The 25,432-nt window shown below is 40.6% G+C and overlaps 1 protein-coding gene across 33 annotated transcripts in view; it reads left to right on the top strand.

The window, feature by feature from the left end:
* Positions 1–25,300, top strand: part of neb (nebulin) — a 62,805-nt gene extending 37,505 nt beyond the window's left edge. For 14 of the 33 annotated variants that reach the window (XM_046405016.1, XM_046405017.1, XM_046405019.1 and 11 more), the window contains 42 exons: positions 47–151; positions 253–357; positions 499–603; positions 789–893; positions 995–1,099; positions 1,232–1,336; positions 1,483–1,587; positions 2,596–2,700; positions 3,849–3,950; positions 4,054–4,161; positions 4,276–4,380; positions 4,475–4,579; positions 4,695–4,799; positions 4,918–5,022; positions 5,101–5,211; positions 5,297–5,407; positions 5,570–5,671; positions 6,457–6,561; positions 7,111–7,200; positions 9,679–9,792; positions 9,901–10,005; positions 10,672–10,776; positions 11,474–11,578; positions 12,284–12,391; positions 13,136–13,246; positions 14,318–14,431; positions 14,542–14,646; positions 14,824–14,928; positions 15,350–15,454; positions 17,030–17,122; positions 17,589–17,681; positions 18,210–18,302; positions 19,302–19,394; positions 19,726–19,818; positions 20,196–20,288; positions 21,062–21,154; positions 21,644–21,751; positions 22,239–22,425; positions 22,849–22,941; positions 23,600–23,740; positions 23,922–24,025; positions 24,440–25,300. In XM_046405016.1, coding sequence (XP_046260972.1) covers positions 47–151; positions 253–357; positions 499–603; positions 789–893; positions 995–1,099; positions 1,232–1,336; positions 1,483–1,587; positions 2,596–2,700; positions 3,849–3,950; positions 4,054–4,161; positions 4,276–4,380; positions 4,475–4,579; positions 4,695–4,799; positions 4,918–5,022; positions 5,101–5,211; positions 5,297–5,407; positions 5,570–5,671; positions 6,457–6,561; positions 7,111–7,200; positions 9,679–9,792; positions 9,901–10,005; positions 10,672–10,776; positions 11,474–11,578; positions 12,284–12,391; positions 13,136–13,246; positions 14,318–14,431; positions 14,542–14,646; positions 14,824–14,928; positions 15,350–15,454; positions 17,030–17,122; positions 17,589–17,681; positions 18,210–18,302; positions 19,302–19,394; positions 19,726–19,818; positions 20,196–20,288; positions 21,062–21,154; positions 21,644–21,751; positions 22,239–22,425; positions 22,849–22,941; positions 23,600–23,740; positions 23,922–24,025; positions 24,440–24,613 — 4,524 coding nt within the window. In that variant the 3' untranslated portion in view covers positions 24,614–25,300. Of the gene's footprint in view, positions 1–46; positions 152–252; positions 358–498; positions 604–788; positions 894–994; positions 1,100–1,231; positions 1,337–1,482; positions 1,588–1,975; positions 2,078–2,595; positions 2,701–3,848; positions 3,951–4,053; positions 4,162–4,275; positions 4,381–4,474; positions 4,580–4,694; positions 4,800–4,917; positions 5,023–5,100; positions 5,212–5,296; positions 5,408–5,569; positions 5,672–6,456; positions 6,562–7,110; positions 7,201–9,678; positions 9,793–9,900; positions 10,006–10,671; positions 10,777–11,473; positions 11,579–12,283; positions 12,392–13,135; positions 13,247–14,317; positions 14,432–14,541; positions 14,647–14,823; positions 14,929–15,349; positions 15,455–17,029; positions 17,123–17,588; positions 17,682–18,209; positions 18,303–19,301; positions 19,395–19,725; positions 19,819–20,195; positions 20,289–21,061; positions 21,155–21,643; positions 21,752–22,238; positions 22,426–22,848; positions 22,942–23,599; positions 23,741–23,921; positions 24,026–24,439 lie in introns of all 33 variants that reach the window. The other 19 variants (XM_046405018.1, XM_046405024.1, XM_046405022.1 and 16 more) reach the window with 19 other exon arrangements.
* Positions 25,301–25,432: the final 132 nt, after the last annotated feature.

Below are 25,432 nucleotides of genomic sequence, written 5' to 3'. Positions count from 1 at the left end.
CAGGTTTGAGCTTTTGACTTTAATTTTTTTGTTTCTCTATTTTCAGCTCATCTACAAAGCCCAGAGCAAGGAGGAAATGGCTAAGGTCACCACCACTGCAGACGCCGTGGACATCCAGAGAGCCAAATGGGCCCAGCAGCTGACTAACAAAGTAAGTTCAGATACTCCATCACTCAGTCAATGTGTTGTTTTGAACTGATTTATTTTCTTTTTCCTGATAATCTAATCAGTATGTTGTCTATTTCTCTACAGTACCTGTACATAGATTTGGCTGCAAAGGAGAGAGCTCATTTCACTCCAGAATCTGATACTCCAAACATGGGCCATGCCAGAAAAATGAAAGTGGTCTACAGTGAAGTAAGTCTTACCCTTCCTTATGTTTACCAGCTAGATGTCATACCTTTATATCCCTTCACCTTTGTAGTATTTATATTTCTGTTCAAAAATGTTTTATAATCCTGATGTGTAAACAGTTGTTTAACTTATTTCTTCCCTTAGATCAAATACAAAGAGCAGTATGAGAAGATGAAGCACAGGTACACAGCCATTGCTGATACACCTCTCCTCATCCGTGCCAAGAAAGCCTACTTCCAGTCCAGTGATGTAAGTATGCTCATTGACTTACAATTGTAACAAAGAACAAGCAATAATATTTATATCAGCACCGTGAAGCAGGAAAGGATATTTAGTTACTTAATCTTATCAGTCTATAAAAATTAGAATTTAAACCTGTGATTCTCCACCTGTATATATGATCATGTGACACGTTTTGTCCTTTATGTTTTCAGCTGCGTTACAAAGAGACCTTTGAGCTTTCCAAGGGCCACTACCACACAGTCAAGGACGCTCTGGACATCACGTACCACCGCAGAGTCACTGATGACATCAGTGAGGTCAGTGTTTGAAATTAGCCTAAATTTTAGGTTTTGGAAGCTAATTTTTAATTCAGCTCTCTCAACTCTTCCATTGTTTTCCTTATATCTCTCCACCTTAGGTTAAATACAGGGAGAAGTACATTAGCTCTCTGGGTACATGGAAGTCCATCCCTGATCGTCCTGAGTTCTTCTTCAGCAGAATTGTCAATGATAACGTCAGCAATGTAAGTACTGTTGACAATCCAGAATTACGCAGCGTGTGTTAAAATATTTACTCACAGTAGGTAAAGCATATAGGACCATTGCATACTATCATGTAATATTTCCATCAAATTTCTTGTTTTGTCCCTGTTTAGGTCAAGTATAAGGAGGACCTGGATTGGCTGAAGGGTATTGGCTGCTTTGTGTGGGACACACCTGAGCTAGTGCAGGCCGAGAGGAACAAGGCTCTGTACAGTGAGGTGAGGATCTATTTATTTCATAATTTATCATCTGTGACATCAAGAGTTTAATAAATAGTTTTGGGTTCTTTATTGTACAGGGTTCTTTTGTGTAGCGTTACATGTTTCAGCATGTTCCTAATGGCAGTTTAATTTCTCTGTAACAGAGACTGTACAAATCCTCCTTTGAGAAGAACAGAGGCAACTTCAAGTACACCTGCGACACTCCATTCTTCCAGGCTGCCAAGAATGCTTCCATTCTTATCAACGATGTGAGTCTCTTTATTCTTTACCTCAGTAGAATAATTGAACATTCAAATTTTTCTCACAAGCACATTATTTTAATTACTTTGTTGAAACCATTTGTGAAAAAGCCACTTTAATCCTAATCACATTTCTCTGTCCCTGTGCATCTCTATGTGATTCTCAGTTTGGAGGTAAAAGAGTGTTAATTGATAGCATTATTTGATTATTGCCAATAATGTTAATGACCTGCTGTTTTTCCATGTGATGATAATACTTGCTGTTTAAAAAATGTCCAGTGTTCTCCATATCAGCTTCTTTTGCCCTTCCTTTGTCTCCTGAAAAAGTCTCATCACATGACAGGGCAAATTGTTTTCTAGACATTTGTCTTTAACCACCTTCTGACATTCTGAGCAGAGAATCTACAGAGCTAATTATGAGAAGACCAAGGATAAGTTCACCATAACTACAGATGATCCTAGATACCAACTGGCCAGGGAGAACAGGAAGATGAGCCAGGTAAACGCTCTGACCGTGATGCAGGACCGGCCTGCCTCCCGCGCTGCTACCTCCAGTCCGGTCCTCCAGACCTCTGACACTGGTGCATGAGGTCATCAGCAGACCTGCTGGTGGTCATCGTCGCATGGCTAATTCCTCCAACACGATAAATGTCTGTATCAGTCTGTCCGTATCAGTTTCCGTTCCTTTCTTTCTCTTCCTTTTCTTTCTTTCTAGGCTGTTGTAAACAGTGCCGCTCAAATAGCAGCTGGATCACTATCTTGAGTGAGCAGGATTCTTCTGTATCTGTGCCTTCAGAGAAATGGTTCAATCTCTCATTTACTGATATTATGAATATGTCCAAGTGAGCCATTATCAGCTGAAGATCTTTTCTGAAGGCACAGATGAAGACAAGTAGCTTCTTCGTCACACTTGGATCTCCGGAGTACCCCTCCAGTCCTCCCAGTGTTACTGCTCTTTCTCATGTGTCCTCAAATATGGCATGCTCTGTGTGTATGTCGTTATGTGTGTGTGAACAGGCAATGTATAAATCCAAAGCAAAGGATCTGCTAAAGAGTGGCTGCAATGAGCTACTCCGCCCTGACATCCTGACAGCCCTTTATCAGTCCACTATGGGCAGTAAGGTAAACAGCCACAAAGGGGTGAATCATGGTAACTCTGAACCCTGTCCACAAACAAGCAGAAAATAAGTCCTGTGTAGACTTACAGGCACATGTGAAAACCACCAGGTTACTTTCTTCTTCCTTGCTGTTTGTGGACAAGGTGTCATCACATCACATACTCATCCTGGAGAAACTCCTTCCCTCCATTCAACCCACTTCAACTCTTAAAAGAGTTTGATAACTTACACAAATTCCATCCTTCTCTTTCATGATCTAATCTCTCCATCACCTATTCATTTCCACTCATGTCACAATGATAATCGTGCCTTTAATTCATTTTAAAAAAGCAGTGAAGCAGTTGCAGCAAACAGTCATATCTAGAGTCAGAAATGCAGCAAATTGCAGTATTACAAGCTTCAGCAGAGACAGAAGATGTCACTTATCCATACCTTAGTCACCTATCATACTGGTTTAGATTTGTTGAAACCTGTTTGTAGATTGTAGACTATTAAATACTATTGATTTAATAGTGATACTATTAAAATACTATTAAAAATGTCAGAATTTTTGAGTGACTTACATTTCACTGTCTTCTCTTGATTAAAACTCTTCTTTGCTGAAGCCACTCCACATATCAGCGTCAGAGTCAGTGAGCAATAGTGTTAAGATGGACTGCTGGTCACCATGAACTGTGGGCACTGCAGACTTTCATGACTTAATAGTGGTAACACATGTCCTCGCCTTCATTTTCATCTGGAAAATAACTCCCATCTGTGTTTGTGCATGCTTCATATAGCATGTTTTTATAAATGCATGCATGACTCCCTCGATAGACACACTGTATTATTTTAAGTCAGTGAACGGTTAAGTGTTTGTCAACTGTGACTTTTGCTCTTAACAAGAGCAATAAAAGAAAAACAAAGGAATGTAGATGTGCCATCTTAGTTTTATTATTTAACAAAAAGAAATGATTTATCATTAATGCGGCTGTTTTTTTTACTTAAATCATCCGAGCAGTCTGTCTTGTCTTGGACAGTTTTTACTTTACATACATTAGAAGCAAGACAAGCTGTTAGAATGTACGTGTATAAAAGCAAATGATTACAGTGATGAATTAATTATGAGGAATACTGACTTTCTTGTGTTTACACTTTGTCGTCCTCCATCAGTGGAGGTACAGGGAGCAGTATGAGCGTGCCAAGGACAAGTTCACTTCTGTTCTGGAGACTCCGGAGTATGAGGCCCACAAACGCAGCAAGAAAATCAGTGACGTAAGTGACTGATTTTGTTTTTATTCATGTCGAAAAGAACAAAATGGACCTTTTTTGTGTGTTTGAAAATTCTCCTGACTATGGAATGGTGATTATTCCTTAGATCATCTACAAGATGGAGTACAACAAGACCAAGGCTAAGGGATACACCTTGCCTTATGACACTCCATACCAGCAGCACATGAAGAAGGTGAAGGAAATCACCAGCAATGTAAGTCCCACTCAGATTTGCTGCATCTTTTTTTGTTTGTTTTTACAGAGGCACATGAAGCCAAAATATCATTCATTTTTGTGTTTGGTGGTGTGTTTTTCTTGCATCTTGCAGCTGAAGTATAAAGAAGTGTATGAGAAGAGCAAGGCCCAGATCAACATGGACCCTGAGGCTCATGAGATCCGTGCTGCTAAGGAGGCCTACAAGAACATCACCAATGTAAGTGTCTTCAGTGACCGCGTCAGGAAATATAACATTATGTTCATTACTGATCCAAGTGTAACTTGACTTTGCAAATTTTTCCCATGTTTAGCTTGACTACAAGAAGAAATATGAAGCCACCAAGAACAAGTGGATCTGGACAGCAGACAGACCTGACTTCATCAATGCAGCCAAGAACTCATTGCAACAGAGTGATGTGAGTCCGTGCTTCTTTTTTTATACTTTATATGGGTGTTTTTTTGTTTTGTTTTTTTATTTTAGTAACATGGAACAGTTCTGCTCTAATTTTGTTCCCATTATTTCCCACACAGGTTGAGTACAAGTATGACAAAGAGATGTTGAAGGGCTGTGTGATACCTGTGGTCGACGACAAGTTAACCCTCCTGGCTATGAAAAATGCAGAAATGGCCAGCACTGTAAGTCTTTCCACATATTTATCTATGATGAAATGAAATTAATGAAAGATCTTTAGTCTCTTAGATCTTTACAACTAGACTGCTTCGAAAATTGATGTTTAACCGTGCTGTCCTCCAGGTGAAGTACAAAGAGAAGTATGAAAAGGGAAAGGGCCACTACGTTCCTGTCCAGGACACTCCACAAATCCTCCATGCTAAGTCTGTCCGCACACTGGCATCGGAGGTAAGCATCATTCAGTAAAAAGTCAGTCATGACTTTTTGATGGTACATGTATTATAACGTCTTAATTTTTGTCCTTAGAGCAAATACAAGGAAGCCAGTAAGAAGGAAATGCAGTCTGGCTCATTCACTACTCTGCCTGAGACTCGTGATACTGTCCACAGCAAGGAGATCAACAAGCTTGTCAGCGGGGTACAGCCATCTCACAGACTAAGCTCAATCATCTCATAATCCTGGACTATTTTTATGTGACTGTCATTCTTATCTCTCATTACAGAAAGTGTACAAAGCGAAGTTTGAGAAGGAAAAGGGCAAGTCAGTGTACAACCAAATGACTGTTCCACCTGATATTCAGCACGCCATGGACGTGGCCAAGAATCAGAGCAATGTGAGTCATCAAAATTTAGCTCAAGTAACGTTGTAGTGATTAGAATTTATAATTTAATTTAATTACCTCCGCATTGGATTAGTTTCACAGCCTCTCCTATTTCTCTTTCGTAAGTTTTTGCCACATACTGTATTCTTTCTGCTCATCTGCCCAACCCCACAGGTTTCCTACAAGAAGGATGCCAAAGCCAGCTTGCACTACACGACTGTGGTCGACCGTCCTGACATAAAGAAGGCTACCCAGGCTGCCAAACTTATCAGTGAGGTAATCAGATGTTACATGCACAAAACATATCCAAAAAGCCTGAAGCCCGTATGAACAAAGACAGAAATGTGCAGAATCTTTGTGTGCACAAGCCTGAGTTCCACTCCCACTGATAACCAGAAATAGATAATAAAAATAGAAATACTGCTCAGCTATTCACCACAAGTTCAAAAATCACAAATACACTATATAGATAAAAATGTTGGGCAACCTGACCATTGCACCAGCTGACTTTAATGACATCACATTGTAAATACATAGACAGCTTTGCAGCCATAACACCTTCCACTCTTTTGGGATTTTGGAGTGTTTCTGTGGGAATTTTTGCCCATTCATGCAGTAGAGTATTTGAGAGGTCAGGCACTGATGTTGGACCAAAAGGCCTGGCTCATAATCTCTGTTCCAGTTCATCCCAAAGGTGTTGGATGGGGTTAAGGTCAGGGCTCTGTGTGGACCGGTCCAACCATGTCTTAATGAACTTTGCTTTGTGCACTGGGGCACAGTCATGCTAGAATAGAAAAGGACCTTCCCCAAGCTGTTGCCACAAAGCTGGCAGCACAGTATTGTCCAAAATGTCTTGGTATGCTGAGGCATTAAGATTTCCCTTCACTGGAAGTAAGGGGCCAAGCCCGCCCCTATGAATCCAGATGCTAAGATGCTAAAAAAAATGCAGTAAGATCATGACGATGGCTCAGAACTGAAGTTGACACAACAAAAAACAGTTAAGACTGTCAGCGCAATTAGTACATTGTCTTTTGATTCTTTTTTGGTCTTGTCTTCACCAGATCGGCTACCGTGACAAGGCCCGTGAAGAGGCCAGCCGTGGAGGTTCATTGGTCCACCGCCCAGACATCGCTCTGGCTACTAAGGTGTCCAAGCTGACCAGCCAGGTAGATTGAACCAAATCAACCATCTGTCTCATGAAGCCCTGGGCCAGTCATTCTGCATCCCCACTGGTTCCCTACAGTATCACATGCTAGGAAATGTTTCCCTTATTTATTTTATGCACGAGGTGACTGGAATAAGACACTAGAAGCCATATTATACCAGCAAAGATCAGCTGTCTGTCATCATGAGGTCAGCTTTTATAAGCTAATATTTGCAGACTAGTAATTGCTGCTTTAGATGCTTAGCAGCAGTCCTGTAGGCCTAACGATAGAACTAGCAGCTCTTTCATAGCGCTTCCTCTGCCACCCTGCATTATAATCCATGTCTTAATCTGTCGCTGCGACTCCATGAAAGTGTATTTTCATGTTTAACTGCTCATATCATTGTATATGTTCCAACCCATCCTTAAACTTGTCATCTCACACTGCTCCTCTTCTTCCATCATACTATACTTTACCCTCCTTATTCCTCACCTCTTTCGTCTGCTCTCTCCTTCCACAATGTTGTAGTCTGTGTGTGTTCTCATCCCTCCATCTCACTGCGCTTTGTAGGTGGAGGCCAAGCCCTCCCTCCATGGAGCAGCTTCCTTTGATACCCCCCAGATGCGCCACATTAAGAAAATGAGTGCCCTGACTAGTGATGTAAGGAGGTTCATGCCCTGAAGCTGAAGGGCTGCTACTATTTTTGTCTGTCTCCTTTGTCTTTCTGTTCCCTTCTTATTGATCCATTGACTGACAAGTTGATTTCCGATTTTACCATGGGGTTCACTGAACCTTTTTTGTGAAACGATTTGATTCAGATTATCAAATCTTACAAAGTTTCTATTTACAGTTTGGCATTTTGTGCACCCTCTGCTTTCTTGTTTCCCTGACAAGCTGTGGCTTATTGCTAAGCATACACAAGTGTTGCATCTCTGCATTTATTGCAATAGTGCCAGTGTTGTATGTTAAGTAATCTTTTTTTACGTTTTATTTTTGTTCAACATTTTATACATTTCCCACTCACTCTGTGTGTCTGTCCCAAAACATGTGTATATCCAGTAGTCAGTAGTTTCTGAAGACTACTTGTTGTTGGTATGACTTTAAAACAGTTAGCAGTCCAGATTAATAATTATTACCGTATTACTATTACTTACTATAAGTCGCTCCGGAGTATAAGTCGCACCAGCCAAAAAATGCATAATGAAGAAGAAAAAAACATATATAAGTCGCACTGGACTATAAGTCGCATTTTTGGGGAGAAATTTATTTTATAAAATCAGAGATCAAGAACAGACATTACATCTTGAACGGTAAATTATAGTAATAACAATAGATTAGAGAACAACGGGCTGAATGGGTGTCTGGTATGTTAATGTAACACATCAACAGATATTCAGATAACTATAACATAAACAACATAAGTTTACCAAACCCTGTTCGTCTAGCTGTGGTCATCTAGCTTTTAGCCCGCGATTAGCTTTTTTGGTTTTCTTCATTGCAGTTAGAGTATCCTCCGCTTTTCGCCAGTCCCTCACAAGTTTCTCGCTAACTACAAACTTTCTTTCAGCTGCTCCATTACCGTTTTTGGCTGCATATTTCACTACTTGCAGCTTGTAATCTGCAGGGTATGATTTTCTTTTTGGGGCATTTGTGTTCAGTCTTTCTCAGTTGTCTTTATAAGTTTATGTTTAAATTTAAATTTTTCGGTGGTACAGGAGCGTAGCAGATACTGGGACACCAGCCTAGAGCGCCCCCTCGCGACTGTCAGCGTGAACATGTGAAATTACCGTATATATTTTATTATATAAGTCGCACCTGAGTATAAGTCGCAGGACCAGCCAAACCATGAAAAAAAGTGCGACTTATAGTCCGAAAAATGCTGGATTTACACGTTTTTTTGTGTAAGTCACTGTTTAAGGGCATTGCTTTGTCTTCTCTATAAAGCAGACTGATGTGCAGATTGACAGGACAAGCCAGTCTCCCTTTGAAACACAGCCACAGTGATACTACCTTAACCCTTCCATATATACTTTTTGATATATGAGGTCTATGTTGCGTTCATGTGGATCACCGTTTGCTGTATTAGTCTCTGTTCACACTCAGCTCTAAAATGCATCTTGGGTGATCAGATCAGAGGCTGATACCTTTAAACATAGGTGACCTAAATTACACAAAAAAACAAAGAAGGATTGAATCACTGAGCGTTACAGTACATGCTGTAAAGTTAACAGAAATGTGCACTGAAGGTCCACCTGCTCAGCTTTAACTTCAAAAGGGTAATGAACAAAATAGCCAAAGCGATCACAGTTCAGCAGCAATATGAAATAATTTATTGAGTTATTTATTGATATAAGTCAGTTGTCACCTCAGTCTCATTTGAGATGCATTTTAAGGTCAAGTGTGAACTCCAATCCACTTCAGCTGAGTTTAGGCAGAAACTGCATACATCTGTGAGATACTAGGCCCGAACAGTGTCTTAGTGCGTCTGCACAGCTGACCTGTTTGGTTTGAGTGAGAGTAACCCTCACCCCCCACCCTGTGATTGCTTTATTAGTGTGGGTTGTTGCAGTGGTTGCGAATGTCACCAGAATAGCCAGAACAACAATTTCAAAGCAAACTGTGGTCCCTTTGATTTGCATTTATTAAGAAATATGGACCAACAACAGAACCTCATTTGTCTCATGGTTCTTGTCTCAAGATGTGCTCATAACCGACTTTTTGTTTAAAGAAAAAGACAAGAACCCTTCAAGTGCACCTCTATATAACATTATTTACCAGAAAAACTCTGAAATAAACAGCTCAGAATGACAGTAACCTCTCCACGTGTTTCATGTTTACACGTGCGGAGTCGTTTGTAATAAGACAGAATGAGCTTTATAAAATCTAAGAATGAAATACAAAAGTAAGAGGATTTTATTCTCAAGTCTAGAGCCACATTGCAGATGTGAATGCACCCATAGAGGCCTTTTTGCTCTCTAAGACTAATTAACACTCTGGTTGTTGAATGAAAAAGGAAAATTAATTGATGCATGAAAAAAAACATCACTCGTAGAAGATACACAAGTTTGACACACTTGGTTTATCTGGTATAAGAAGATAACACATACACTAATCCTCTCATATATTCCACGTGAATAGGTGAAATACAAGGAGAAGTTTGACAAGGAGGTGAAAGGAAAGAGACCACAATATGACCTGAAGGAGAGTAAGATTTACAAGACGCTGAAGGATGCCAATGTGCTGGCTAGTGAGGTAGGTGCTCACAAAACCAGGATCGTTCCATGGGAATCCTTTTACCAACAAACTGTGAGATAGGTTTTTGTTTGTAATCACGAGTGTGTCTGCTAACACGATGCGCAGGTGAAGTACAAAGGCGACCTGAAGAAGATCCACAAGCCTGTTACCGACATGGCTGAGTCCCTGTCCATGCAGCACAGCCTGAGCACCAGCAAACTGTCCAGCCAGGTGAGACCTCATCAGCCTTTAACCGTCTCACATTCCCACCCAGGAAGCTGCTGGGACTCAGTCCGGTTTCAGTGCACCCTCTGTGGTTCATTGGAACGTGCCTGAACTCAGTGTTTCCATCACCCTCCACTTATCGCAGTAACAGTCACCATGCTGCAGGTTATTGACCACCTCATGGACTTATGCACTCGGCTCCATCATCCAAACATCCATTATTCTGTGACCTCATCTGGTGGTGACCCTTACCCTTCTCACCCTTGACCTTTTGCCCTTCCCTTACTATCACCTTTTATAACCTCTACTTTGTCTATAACCTCTACGTGTTCACTCTTTCAGTTTGATTTATTTCTTCCTGTAACATTCATACAAAACAATCCTTTATTAATGATCCCTTAACATAAAACTCCCTGCCTCTCCATTGACCCCAGATCATTTTTCACTCAGTCACAACTATCATTTTTTAATTTTTGCTTACTGTTTTGTCAGCATGTCATGTTAATTGACATTGCTAATAGCTGTTTTCACAGTTGTTACTATTTTTGTTTCTGTCATAAAATATGAGGCTTTTTTTGTAGTATGTAATGGATGGGAGTAAACTCCAGACACATGCTCTTTTTCTCATTTATTGTACTGAGCTGTCTTACTTGACTGGGAATTCCCCTGTAGTACTGCTACAAGAAGAAATTTGAGGAGAGTAAGGGTCACTACCACATGATTCCTGACACACCAGAGCAGCTTCATCTCAAGGAGGCCTCTGAACTTCAGAGCAGCGTAAGTGGAGCAGACTGTGGGGATCAACAGATACCTGCAGTTCTAAGCAGTCTCTGGCACAACACATGGTACATGGTGCACGTGTTTAATATTGCACATGGTTACAAATACAAATACCACAAATAAATGAAAGATTTCAGCAAAAAATGCAAATGAATGCAGATTATTTCATAATCAATTCAAGAATCTACAATAATTAATATAATATTTTGAGATAATAATAATCGTTCATTCTTGAGCTTTGCAGACTTTAGCTTCATATTATTTATTCTGTCGCTGTTCCCCATTTTGCAGTTCGCGGTGTAGGGCACTAGATTTTTTAATGGATTTTTCATACCTTCCAGACAGACGTAAGATCTCTTTCATGCCCATTATTAAACCACTGTAAGACACTGGCTCCGTCACATTGAATGTCAAGTGTATTTATTTTTGATATGTTATGATTACAAGATGAGGCAGTGCAGACTTTTCAAATCTATCCGTATTTACATCAGCATTAGCACTTTATAGTAATTTAACTTTGACAAGACTGAATCCAGTCTTGATGCTTGCTGTGCCGAATTACGCAACTCAAACACATCTTAAAGTTGTTTCATTTGATTTAGCTCGTGTAGTGAAATGAATGGAAACCAGTGATATAATAAATATGCACGAAAACTGTCTGCTGAAAACATAATATTTGTGTGGGATGTTCCAGGTGAAATACAAAGAGAAGTATGAGAAGGAGAAAGGCAAGCCCATGCTGGACTTTGAGACACCCACATATGTGACTGCTAAGGAGGCTCAGCACATGCAGAGCCAGGTAAACACCCTGTGTGTCTCCTCTGTGTTTAAAATGGCTACAAACACAATGCACTTTGCATTACAATCCTCTCTCTCAGTCACTCTTCAGGGCCTGCTATATGATAACCTGTACCGTAATGCCTTGTGTTAAATGTAGACATGCTTCAGCTTGTTGGACATGCAGATATTGTTTATATTATACTCACATAATGTTTGGAAAAACCTTTTGCAGTGCCTTTAATGTCAGTCTGTTAAATCAAGACCATGTTTCAGCGCTCACTGATTTTTTTTGATTAGTTTTGTTTGACATTTCAGAGCACAGTAAATTGTGACCTCTAAAAAAAAGCTGTAAGAAGGCAGTGTAAAATGCTTTTAAAATTAAACTTATCCAACATGTATTGTTTCTCCCTAATAAAGTGTAATCTCACTCTCATGATGCAGGGATAGCGTAGCTAAAGTAGATGTTTGTCTCAGTCTGTGTACATTTCCATTGAACAGTGTGCATTTACAATTAATTGCAGTCACTCTAAACTCCTACACTTCACAAATGCACTAGATAGACTAGATCACAAATGCTGGACACGCACAACACATTTAAAGATTGCAGATACATAAATGGGCGTCATTATAAGGAGGATGAGGTGACTGCATTTTGAACCAGCACTGCTTGCATGTGGTTATCTGAGCTCTGTCTTGTCCCATGTCTTATCTTTGTGGCGAGTAGAAAGACTATAAGAAGGACTTTGAGGAGTACAGGGGCAAGAACCTCTCAGGCTTGGAGGTTACCCCTGCCATGATACATGTCAGACACGCCACCAAAATAGCCAGTGAGGTAACTAAAGGATAATTTATTCCTGACAACCTCCCCTATTTACCTCACCCCTGCTTTATAATCATACTAAGTTCACAACCAAGGTCCTCTTTCTTTACAACACTTTGTAGTGTTTCCTTCTCTTGGAAGTCCTTGTAGGTCACCCATACAGTTAAATTTTAGTTTGCATGATTCAACACCCAGCCATAAACTAATGATAATGCCACATCCATCCATCTCCATACTCTCTATCCTTTGTGTGATACGTAGAAGGTTAATATTGTTTGTTTGTATTTATATCCGTATCCATTAACATCTTTGAGTCTTAATTTCACAATCAGGAGATGACCAACATCTTCATGTTAAATAGTGTGCATGCACGCATGCAGTCATCTGAATGATGCAGCAATGTTTTTAAAGTGAAATGCTGACTTGAATTGTTTTGTTGTTGTTTTTGTTTCCACGCATTTTCTGATAAAATGTGGTTCTTCTTGTCTTTATCAGGATTCTTGCCAAGGTCACCAATGTCTCCACAAGAAAATGTGACTGAGTGCAACAATCTTCACAGTTTAATGATATGATGATATGGTAGACCTAAGCTTTGAATCTGTCACTGCTAAATTTCTTATTTGGGAGGCTTGGTGACTTTGAGCTTAAAGGGGAAGCAACAGAGCTTTACCCACAGTACTGTCTGTCTGTATGCCTTGGCCTGGCCTGCCTGTGTGCCCTTCTCTGCAGTCTCTCTGTTATTTTTCCATCCTGTAGAGAGAGTACAGGAAGGATCTAGAAGAGGGAGTGAAGGGTAAAGGGCTAACTGTACTGGAGGAAACTCCGGAGCTTTTGAGAGCAAGGAATGCCACTCAAATCCTGTGTGAGGTACGACTGACTGAGAGGCGATGGAAAAAAGTATGATGCCCTCAACCGAGTGCCTTCCCACCATCCCGCTCTTGGTGCATCATCTGCTGATCCCATCCCCTTAACTAAGCTTCATCATCACACTAAAAGGGCAGCTGTTGAGTCTGACTCTTACTCTCGTTCCTGCTTTGTGACAACACTAATTTTCCAGCGCTCTCCTTTCTCTGAAGTCTATAAAATGTTCTCATAAGCATAACTTGACCTTCACCTTGATCCTATAGATTTTTTTCACATGATTATCTCTTATGCTACCATAAATATTCCAAAAATTAACCTCAAATGTACTCAAAGCATATTATATGGTCTCTGGCTACTGTTGTTTAAGGGACTTGAGATACTCGAAAACTCACAAGAATTGGCACCACTCCTGGGCACAGGGAAGTTAGGGCCCTTTCAATGCTTCTCGCAGCTTTAATTCATTTTATTCTTTATTTAAGATCATAGTTCATTTTCTTGTGTTACAGCTCACGTAGACAGGCAGGTACAGCAGACCTGCAATACCAGAGAAACAAGACAAATTCTGGATGCTGTAGTAAAGACTGCATCAGTGTCACAGATCTTTTTAATTCGCTCAGTTTTTTGGTCAAGATATGCTCTGGGAGGCTTTTGAGGTTCATGTTTGGACTGCACAATAGGCATAGCACAGTAATCAGTTGCATTTTGTTGTTATTGTTTTTTTTTTGTTTTGTTTTGTTTTGTTTTTTTTTGGATGAATAAACTGAAGAGAGAATTAAGAAGTTTGTAGTAAAATTACTAATTATGCTTTAACACACTTCTTTAATCACTGCTGTCTTTTTCAGTTTTGAGGAGTCCAGTCAGTCCAGTTTTTTCCATATTTGTTATTTTTAAAAGAAAACCTAATTTTTTCTAACCTTCTTTATTCACAATTTTCCGTAGGCATTTTGGTTTTGCAGCCCTCCCCAGATATGAATGAGTAGAAGCTTTTTATTTGTAGTAATCTGCCAGCTTTCTGTCTGTTTTTATCATGTGCTGTTCTCTTATGTAAACCCTTTGTACCTGTAATGTTTACAGAGAGAGTACAAGAAGGCACTGGAGCAGGAGATCAAGGGCAAGGGAATGTTGGCTTTGGCTACAGACACCCCAGACTTCATGAGGGCCAGGAATGCTACTGACATCCTCAGTCAGGTCTGAATCATATTGTGCTCTGGTTGAAGTTCTGGGTTATTTTTGTCTGGGCTTTTGGTTGCTGTTACACTTGAAGCCAGAATGCTGTCTGATGGTTTGCTGTTCCTCAGACCAAGTACAAGCAGACCGCTGAGATGGACAGGGCCAGCTACACAACTGTCATCGACACCCCAGACATCATCCATGCTCAGCAGATGAGGAACATCGTCAGCCAGGTGAAAAACCAAAAAAGAACCTTGAATGAATCTTCAGAATGTTTCATTAAGGAAAATATCTCCTTATGCTTCTGGAGATGTCTCAAAATAATTAACTGAGGAGTCTTAACTTCTGTATAAATCCCTTTCAGGTATGTTTCAGGTCAAATTATTGCTGTCTGCGCTTTTGTCCAACAGAAAAAATACAAAGAGGAAGCTGAGAAGACCATGTCTCACTATGTACCAGTTCTGGACACTCCAGAGATGCAGAGAGTCCGTGAGAACCAGAAGAACTTCAGCACTGTGAGTAGTAAATGTAAATGCTGCTTTATGCTGGCTCCGTGGGGCAGCATGTATGTATGTATGTATGTAAAGTCAGAGGTTTCTTCCAGCATCTGGTGGCTCATTGTATGTCTCCATGTCTGCTGTAAAGTATTATCTTCAATACTTTGTACTTTTGTACTGTTAGTGTAATAACTTTTGTATGGTGTTGTCTAATTGAATTGAATCCAGTTGAAAATGAAATGTGTTTTGTATTCATAACAATGAACAGTAATATATGTTTTGCATATAAGTGATCTTTCAAGCTAACCCTGAGCAGAAACTAAAGTAATTTTTTGTTCATATGAAGAAGTAGTTCTGGTTTTCAGTTTTCTTCTTTTTTAATTTGACATCTTTAGCTTGGTGAAACATTTTAACTGCACTTTTGTTTTTCTCCCTGTAGCTTCAATACCAGATTGACCTTAAAAACATAAAGGGCAAAGTGTCTACTGTAAAGGACACTCCTGAAATGCTTCGTGTTAAAGAGAATACAAAGAATTTCAGCTTGGTATCTACTCAATAATATATTATTATATATGTACATTTAAATATGTACATTTAACAGTTAACATTTTTAACATTTTTTTACACACTTTCTGTTCACATCTTTAACAAACTCTGATATGCAGCCCTTCTTTGGACCAAACAAATGGGTTTTTTTTTTAACCTTTAACCATTTTAATACATGCAACTAATACCTGGCAATTTGTTAGACTGTGTACAGTGCATCTGGAAAGTATTCACACCGCTTCACTTTTTCCACATTTTGTTATGTTACAGCCTCATTCCGAAATGGATTAAATTCATTTTTCCCTCAAAATTCTACACAAAATACCTCACAATAACAAAGTGAAACATGTCCTTGAATTTTGTGCAAATTTATTAAAAATGAAAAACAAAAAATGTAACATGTACATAAGTATTCACACCCTTTGCCGTGACACTAAGAATCGAGCTCAGGTGCATCCTGTTTCCATTGATCATCCTTCAGAGGTTTCTACAACTTGAGTTGAGTCCACCTGTGGTAAATTCAGTTAATTGGGCACAATTTAGAACACACCTGTCTATATAAGCCCTCACAGTTGACAGTGCATGTCAGAGCACAAACCAAGCCATGAAGTCAAAGGAATTGTCTTTAGACTGCAGAGACAGGATTATGATGAGGCACAGATTTGGGGAAGGGTACAGCAATAATTCTGCTGCATTAAAGGTCCTAAAGAGCCCAGTGGCCTCCATAATCCATAAGAGGAAGAAGTTTGAAACCACCAGGACTCTTCCTAGCCACTCCTCAGTAAAATGCATATGAAAGCCTGCCTGGAGTTTGCCAAAACGCACCTGAAGGACTCTCAGACCACGAGAAACTGATGAAACAAAGATTGAACTCTTAGACATGAAAGACAAGCATCATGTGTGGGGGAAACCAGGCACTCCTCATCACCTGGCCAATACCATTCCTACTGTGAAGCATGGTGGTGGTAGCATCATTCTGTAAGGATGTTCTGCAGCAGGAACTGGGAGACCAGTAAGGGTTGAGGGAAAGATGACTGTAGCAATGTACAGAGACATCCTTGCTGACAACCTGCTCCAGAGTGCACTGGACCTCAGACTGGGGTGAAGGTTTATCTTTCAGCAGGACAACAACCCTAAGCACACAGCCAGCATTACAAAGGAGTGGCTTCAGGACGACTCTGTGAATGTCCTTGAGTGGCCCAGCCAGAGCCCAGACTTTTGTGTAGAATTTTGAGGGGAAAAAATTAATCCATTTTGGAATGAGACTGTAACATAACAAAATGTGCAAAAAGCAAAGCGATGTGAATACTTTCCAGAATACTTTTCCAGATGCACAACATTTATACTTGTTAGTGCAGAGCTTGTGTGTTCTTCTTTTTGTCCCCTGTAAAATTTGATTTGTATGTTAGTTGAGTGTGTTTTTCTTGACGTGTGCTGGATTTTGCTCACTAGGTGCAATGCAGCTAAATAAGGTTATAGTTTGGAAAAAAGCTCAAGCAGCTAGTCAACATCATCCAAGAGTTCAAATCAGGCTAACCACTGGTTGCTGCTTTCATTCCTCACGCACGTAAAGATTCAGTACAAAGAGGATTTGGGAACAGGAACAGCTGTGCCCGAGACCCCAGAGATGGAGAGAGTTAAACGCAACCAGCGCAACATTAGCACGGTACTCCACAGAGTGACCCTGCCCTCCTTCATCTCCTCCTCTGCCAGTCTTCCCTCCACATTCCCTCCTTATCTAGTGTAGAATGTAACCACACCTCTCCTCACATGTAATCACTTCAAATGACCACTTTCAATCCAACTTTTAACTGAGATTTATTTTCATGTTTCTCTTTTCACCAAATTTAGTTTAGTTTTTTGGCTAATTTCTTTCTCATGATAGCTCATCACATCTAAACCCTGAAGTAATGAAGAATCATCCATTTTAAAGCGTAACATCCATATTTCTGCCCCTTACTTGCTGCTAATGTACCCAGTTAAATATGTGAAAATGAGTATAAATGGCAACTTGTTAGTGTCAGTTGTTCCAAAGTGTTTGTTGGTGTGAATGGATGGACGTGTCTGTGTCTACAGTACAATATGTGTTTGTCCGTGTCTTACTGTGCCTGTGTAACTTATTCAATGGGCAGATACAGTACAAGGATTCTGTGGGTCAAGGCACAGCCATACCAGATCTCCCTGAGGTGAAGCGGGTCCGAGAAACCCAGAAGAATATCAGCTTGGTAGAGAAAAGAACTGCAGTGACCCTTATTTTATCCCCTTATAATCTTTTCCCAGCACGCCCTCTGACTTCTCCTGTGCTGAAAGTCTAGGAAACTTTACCTTTTTAGCTTTGGTTTTCCCTCCTCCATCCTAACTAAGTTTCATCAATCACATGAAATTTGATTTTCCCCAAAAATACATTTCACCCCATTTTTTTCCTTAAGTTGTTTGCTTTTTTAAACTTCTTTTTTTTGAAAGATTCCTATTTTTGGCATTTTTGTCACTTTTTGGTTAAAAATTAATCTGCCCTTGAGTGTGTTACCACCATATCTAACTTTTGTACTCCTTAGCTGATAAATTCATCTTTTATTCACTTTTCCATAAAATATAACTCTCCCCCATTTTTTGCTTCAAGTAGTCTTCATTTCCCTGGATTGTCTATTTTAATTTCTGCTTTTTGGCATCTTCTCCCATTCTAAATTAAAAATGAATCTGCCATTGAGTGTGTTATCACCACATGTGACCTTTTTGTGCTATGTCATTCAAAGCTTCAGTACAAATCAGGAGTGGGACAAGGCACGGCAATATCAGAGACCCCAGAGATGGAGAGAGTTAAACGCAATCAGCTCAATATTAGCACGGTACTCCACAGAGTGACCCTGCCCTCCTTCATCTCCTCCTCTGCCAGTCTTCCCTCCACATTCCCTCCTTATCTAGTGTAGAATGTAACCACACCTTTCCTCACATGTAATCACTTCAAATTCAAATGACCACTTTCAGTCCAACTTTTTAAGAGATTTTGTTTCAGGCTTATCATTGCTCTTTTTGGGGTTTTTTTTTTGTTTGTTTTTTGTTTTTTTACTAATTATTGGATTTTACACAGTGCCCAAAAGGTACCAAATGTTTTATTTATTTATTGTTAACTTTCGGAAACAAAACGATGTACTTGTTTTGCTACTTCATTTCTGCAAGACAGCTTGTTTTCACAGTACTCTAAATGGCCGAAGGTATGTGGACACCACTTCCAGACCCATAATCAAATGGTTTTCCCAATTTACTGTTAAAGAACTTGAATGGTCTGCACAGAAATCTGACCTCAACCCCATTCAACACCTTTGAGATGAAGGGTAACTCCAACCAGAGCCAGGCCTTTTCACCCAACATCAGTGTTCGACCTCACTATTGCTCTTGTTGATGAAAGTGATCAAATCCCTGTGGCCTAAATAGTGGAGGCTACACCCATAGTTTTGAAATTTTGTCTGTGATGTTTGGTTGTCTACATACTTTTGGCAGCCAGTGATTCCGGTCGAATTGGTAACACGAGTTAACATCTACATCATCTACTGGGACACTGAGACCTCTGTAGAATTTTTCTTTCTCATGATAGCTCATCACATCTAAACCCTGAAGTAATGAAGAATCATCCATTTTAAAGCGTAACATCCATATTTCTCCCCCTTACTTGCTGCTAATGTACCCAGTTAAATATGTGAAAATGAGTATAAATGGCAACTTGTTAGTGTCAGTTGTTCCAAAGTGTTTGTTGTTGTGAATGGATGGACGTGTCTGTGTCTACAGTACAATATGTGCTTGTGTTTGTCCATGTCTTACTGTGCCTGTGTAACTTATTCAATGGGCAGATACAGTACAAGGATTCTGTGGGTCAAGGCACAGCCATACCAGATCTCCCTGAGGTGAAGCGGGTCCGAGAAACCCAGAAGAATATCAGCTTGGTAGAGAAAAGGACTGCAGTGACCCTTATTTTATCCCCTTATAATCTTTTCCCAGCACGCCCTCTGACTTCTCCTGTGCTGAAAGTCTAGGAAACTTTACCTTTTTAGCTTTGGTTTTCCCTCCTCCATCCTAACTAAGTTTCATCAATCACTCCTTTGGCTGATTTTGAATTTGCATTTTCCCAAAAAATACATTTTACTCCATTTTTTCCATTTGCTTTTCAAAAGATTCCTATTTTTGGCATTTTTTTTTCGCTTTTTAGATAAAAATGAATCTGCCTTTGAGTGTGTTACCACCATATCTGACTTTTTTGTGCTGTTTCATTCAAAGCTTCAGTACAAATCAGGAGTGGGACAAGGCACGGCAATATCAGAGACCCCAGAGATGGAGAGAGTTAAACGCAATCAGCTCAATATTAGCACGGTACTCCACAGAGTGACCCTGTACATTCATTCGCCTCTTCTTCACTCCTCATCTCCCTCAGTCACATTGTCATAACAGCTCTCCTGAGCCTTCACTGCTCATTTCGATGTTTGAACTACTTGTCCCATCAAATCACCATCAAAAACACCATCCATATATAACACCAGTGAGCCTAGTGGGGTCAGCTTAACCCCACTGTGTTTCTAACATAACCTGCTTCTTCATTTCTCAGGAAAAAAAATAACGTGTGTTTTAGTCCATGTTTCATATCTGCTGTGAGTTTTGGTGCTGTGCCGTGTCTTTGTCTTCCTGCAATTGTCTCTGACTGACGTGCTCTTTACTTTTTCTGCATGAAACCCAAACTGTCTGTTGGGTAGATAAAATACAGGGACTCTCTTGGTCAAGCCACAGCTATACCGGACCTCCCTGAGGTGAAGCGGGTCAAAGAAACCCAGAAGCACATCAGCTCGGTAGTGGAACAAAACCGAACCACGTGTGCTCCTAACTGTTGAGAGTGGACAGCAGTGCCCATCAGTAATACCATCATAAGCCTTGCTACTTCCCCTCCCTCCTGCCATCATCTCACACTCTCATCGCCCTCCTGCTCATCTCATCCATGCTCATCCAAGGCACAGATTGTGGTTTCCTGAGCTTCAGCCCTGCCACCATCACCACGTTCAACCTAATGTAGCCTAACTATCATCCACACATTTATTCCTTTTCTCCTCTAAATCATCTTAAATCTTCAACACCCTCAAGCTGTGTGAAACCCTCCTCTGTGATGTTCTGTGAAGCCTCCACCCTCCTTCCACATACAGTTTTCTAACCTGCAGCCCAGCTTTTCTTCACTTAAAGCTGCTGCGTGCTACTAAGTTACTGTCTACTTCACAGTAAATGACCAGCTAAACGTCCTGCTGACGCGTGAGGAGTGTGTCTGTCCCACATGTTTGTCTCTGCAGCAGAGATCCTGGCTGTTCGACAGGAGCTACCAGGATGAGTCACTCTATAGGACCAATTTCTTAGGCACTGCTTAAATATATTCCAAATGCATCAAATGTCACTGCAATTTAGAGCAGTTCCTGCTCTGAGATGATTGAATCTTGGAAATTTCTTTGTCTGTATCCTCTGTCTAAGAGTTCGAGGTTAATCCAAGTCTATGAAACCAGTCCTATAGGTGTGTGGTCTGTGTACACGCTCACAGTGTCTGACTGGCCCCTTGGGGTGCTGTGCTTCTGTCCTGTAGGTGTTGTATAAAGACAGTTCAGCCAAGGGAACCCCTGTGGTGTTCACTCCAGAGATGGAGCGGGTCAAAAGGAACCAAGAAAACATTAGCTCGGTACCTTCAGAACCACTGAAAGAACATGTTCTAATGAAGAAATGTTCTACTTCTACCCCATGTTAACCCTTTCCTAACTGACTTGTCTCCTGGTGTCTCTGGTTAATTGTATTAATTCTGCCCACTGCGCTCTCTTCTTAAAACCACCAGCTGTGGTGTGTCTGTGCACATCATCGCTGCTAACCTCTCCTGTTGTTGAAACTACTCCACTTCATCTTGTTCCCCTGCCATCCTCAAACTGAAGATTGGGACGTAATCTTGTTTGATTTAATACTCAAGTCTCCTTGCTAATTCATTTGTCTGAAATCCCAGTAATGCTCCAGCTCATTCTGCCAGCAGTTGTGTGTTTCCTCTTAATGTTTCGTCTCTTTGCCACACCCTTTGTGTTGTGGATGCTAACGTCTACTGTATGACTTCAGGTTTAAAACATTTCAGACACTCACTGTGTGTCTTCTGTTCCTCTGCCGTCCTGGCCTCACTTTCCACCAGGTGCTGTACTCTGACAGTTTCCGTAAGCAGGTTCAGGGCAAGGCGGCCTTCGTTCTGGACACACCCGAGATGAGACGCGTCAGGGAGACCCAGCGCATCATTTCTGGAGTAAGACTCTGGTGTTGTTTGTTTAATTTATGCATCTTGATTTGTATTACCTCTTCAGGTTGTTAACCTTTCCACTACTTCTCTGCTTAAATTTTTTTGGGAACTATTTTCAGTGGAGGATTAATACACATTTGGGGCTCTAGTGAGTAGTTTAAACAATGGTGCAGCTCAAGAATCAGATATATTGGGCAACTCCAACAATAGACGTTCAAACAGATCTTAATCATATTTTGATGAGATTTGTTGACAATAAGAAAAAACACAGAATACAGTCTGAGTCCAATTTTCATTGCTGCTGTTCCTATCATTTGGAATGATATTTTTGCATTTTTAACATTATATAATAGATGAGATAATAGATGACGTCATCACCTACTGAGGATCCAAAACAGTTCAGTGGTTAATGCCCATCATTAATGATTATAGCAAGTGACTATTTGAAAACAGATGGCATTCCTGACATGTATAAACTGTGGTCACTTTCCAGGTGAGATACCACGAGGACTTTGAGAAGCATAAGGGCAGCTTCACTCCCACCACCTCTGACCTGGTGACGGAGCGCGTGAAGAAGAACACGCAGGACTTCAGCGACATCAGCTACCGCGGCATCCAGAGACGTGTGGTGGAGATGGAGAGGAGACGTGCCATCGAGCATGACCAGGAGACCATCACTGGTACACACACACGCAGTCATCTGTTTCATGCATTTCACCTGTTTGAAATTCAAGAAATACACTAAGAATCTCCCTGACGACAGGCTTTGAAGGCTTTGTGGATTAAAACTTAATGAAAATTCTCCATATTATTGGAGGAAGTGGTTCATGTAGAGGCTTTTTCTTGATAATACGATGCGGTTTACAGAACTAAGCATTGCATTTTTCGGAATTATTATATTGGTCTACATTATTTTCCATTGTATAAGCCCAAAAACTGGAAATATGCACAGAATTTTGAAAACTGGAAGTTAGAAAGGAAGTTGGAAGTGAAAACAAAACTCCAGCATTTTCAGTCCCATTGTTTTAACTCAAATAGACCCCCTCCCCCTTCTATATATTTCTTCTATAGAAGTTTAAATAGCTTACCTGATATGCCCTCAGATCTGCGTGTGTGGCGCACAAATCCCGGCTCTGTGTTTGACTATGACCCCGCTGAGGACAACATCCAGTCCAGGAGTCTGCACATGATGTCAGGTGAGATGAGAGTCTCAAGGTGATCCCTTCACTGGTCTGAAAGAGTCGATGTCATTTGAGTTGTGTTTTGCAGAAATTAAAATGATCTTGTTCATCCTCATCCTAATCCTGAAACTTAATGGCGGGTCAAACACCAAAGCAAACACCTATTATGTTGTGTCACTAGGATCCCAAGTTCCTTTAACTGACTTACTTGTTGCAAAAAGGGCCATTCTGCCACTAATTACTACATACTTAAAGTGTATTTTCATCTCACAAAAAATCAATCAGTATAAACATTATTCTAATTATTTTCAAATCATCTGATGGGTCCACTTGATTATGTAAGATTATTATCTTTAGTTATGTCATCAAGCATTCATTATCCCATTATTTTTAGAAACCAGTCACACTTGTCGACAAATTAAGTAATACTTGAAAATGTCCTCATGTGTGCATACAACTACACAATACTATATGTTGTAAACAGCAGACACCACTTTAAAAACAGCAGCTTGTAAAGTGTTACAGTGAAGGTGAAGATGAGCCTGGTCCCTGGTCATCGGAATCATTAGGAACAAGACCAAACGTTATCCATCAGTTCAGTTAAACAAATCTGAACCAGCCATGTATGATGTTAATGTTACATGTGAACATATACTTTGTATTTTTGCGACAGTGCAAGCTCAGCGTCGCAGCAAGGAGCAGTCCCGCTCCACCAGCGCCCTGAGCGGCATGGCCGATGAAAAGTCTGAGGTGTCCCAGGACGCCGACCACCACATGTCCCTCTACAGCAACGGCTTCATGGCCTCCTCTATGGGTAACGATCCACAGTGACCACAGCAAACACACTTTGCTGAATCGTGTGTTATATTGTGTCAGTTTATTTTTATCAGCTCAGATGAAGTAGATGTTTTGGTTTGTTTTTTTTTTGTCTAAATGTATCGGTGATACGTCTGTGCCTTATCTGTGTTGTCCTGTATGTTTTTTAACACCTGCAGGTTACCAGCATACTAAGACTGTGGAGCTGCAGCAGAGGTCATCATCAGTGGCCACCCAGCAGACCACCGTCTCCTCCATCCCCTCACACCCCTCCACCACCGGGGTCAGTAACACACTTTACACACACTGCAAAAGACCACACCCAAATGCATCCAGCAGTGATGCCGGGTGTTGTCCGAGGTGAAGCAGACATGAGACATGTCATTTCAGTGATGTTAATCCTTACTTGGAACAGAAGTCTGTAGTTTTTCTGCAAACTTGACTCAAGTGTTCAGTGGTGCATTAAGGGAGTGGATGACAAATGTGTTTTTAGTAGTTTTTGGACAACAAAGGTGCACAGAGGAACAAGATTTATCAGGCTTTGGACACACACACAATACATATTAGTAGGTGGTAGACAGTTTGTAGAAAATTAACAAGAACATACAACATCACCAATGTTTTTAACTCTCACACTCAAACCACCTTCATCTGCTCCACACACACCCACTCTCACCGGCTTCTTGATTCTCTGCAGAAAACTGTGCGTGCCATGTATGACTACACCGCAGCCGACAGCGATGAGGTGTCCTTCAAGGACGGCGATGTCATCGTTAACGTGCAGTCCATCGATGAGGGCTGGATGTACGGCACAGTGCAGCGCACTGGCAAAACCGGCATGCTGCCAGCCAACTACGTGGAAGCAGTTTAAGGACAAAGTGGGCGACACGCATCCACAGGGCAAACTGATTGGTCTTCCTGTGATCACAACCGTGGCTTAGTGCAATGTGTAGCTTTTAGTTTGTTGTAGGTCTGTCACTGTATTTTACCTGGGTTGTATTTCTCGTTGCCAAGTCTGTTATCATTCATATGCTGCTGCCCCTGTTGCCTGTGGATGTGACATACGCATCATGATGTGACACATCAAGTAATTCTCAGTATACATACTAAATCTACCATGAATAACACAGACAACTTTTAATTACTTAATCTGTTCTTTCTTGGAAAAGCAAGAATGACTAACACACATCCTGGCCCATATTGTACATTTCAAAAAATATTTGCTATATATGTAGAACATCTTTTGTCCGAAACTGTACTAAGAGAGTATTTTCTCATGAAAACAAAGGGCTCAAATGATGCTGAACTAACTGAAATTCTATGGAGAGAAAAAGAAATTCTAAAAATAATGAAACTCATATGGAGTAAGTTACCACCTACCTCCTTCATGATGAAAGCACTCCTGAAGAGTTGCGTAAGACATGCCTCAGTCTTCCCTCCTTTACACTGAAGGCTGGCCACTAGTAGAAATGTGTGTTTTGTTTCTTCCGATTACTTAGGAATAAGGCACGTCCTCTACCTTTAATCAGTAGCTAATAAAGCACACCAAGCTCCTGCAGCTCTCTGCCTCCTTCTTTTCACTCTCAACATTGATCTTGTTTATCTTCCTCACACGTTTTAATCATTCAGTTTCTCTCTCAGTAGGCTCTAAGGGGCAGCTGAGGAATAAATAAGACAGGTTCTCACAGTC

Source organism: Scatophagus argus, chromosome 11, assembly GCF_020382885.2.
Source record: "Scatophagus argus isolate fScaArg1 chromosome 11, fScaArg1.pri, whole genome shotgun sequence".
In the NCBI taxonomy this organism is placed as follows: Eukaryota; Metazoa; Chordata; class Actinopteri; family Scatophagidae; genus Scatophagus; species Scatophagus argus.
Note: the sequence above shows the minus strand (reverse complement) of the source record. Positions and strands in the feature narration are given on the sequence as shown.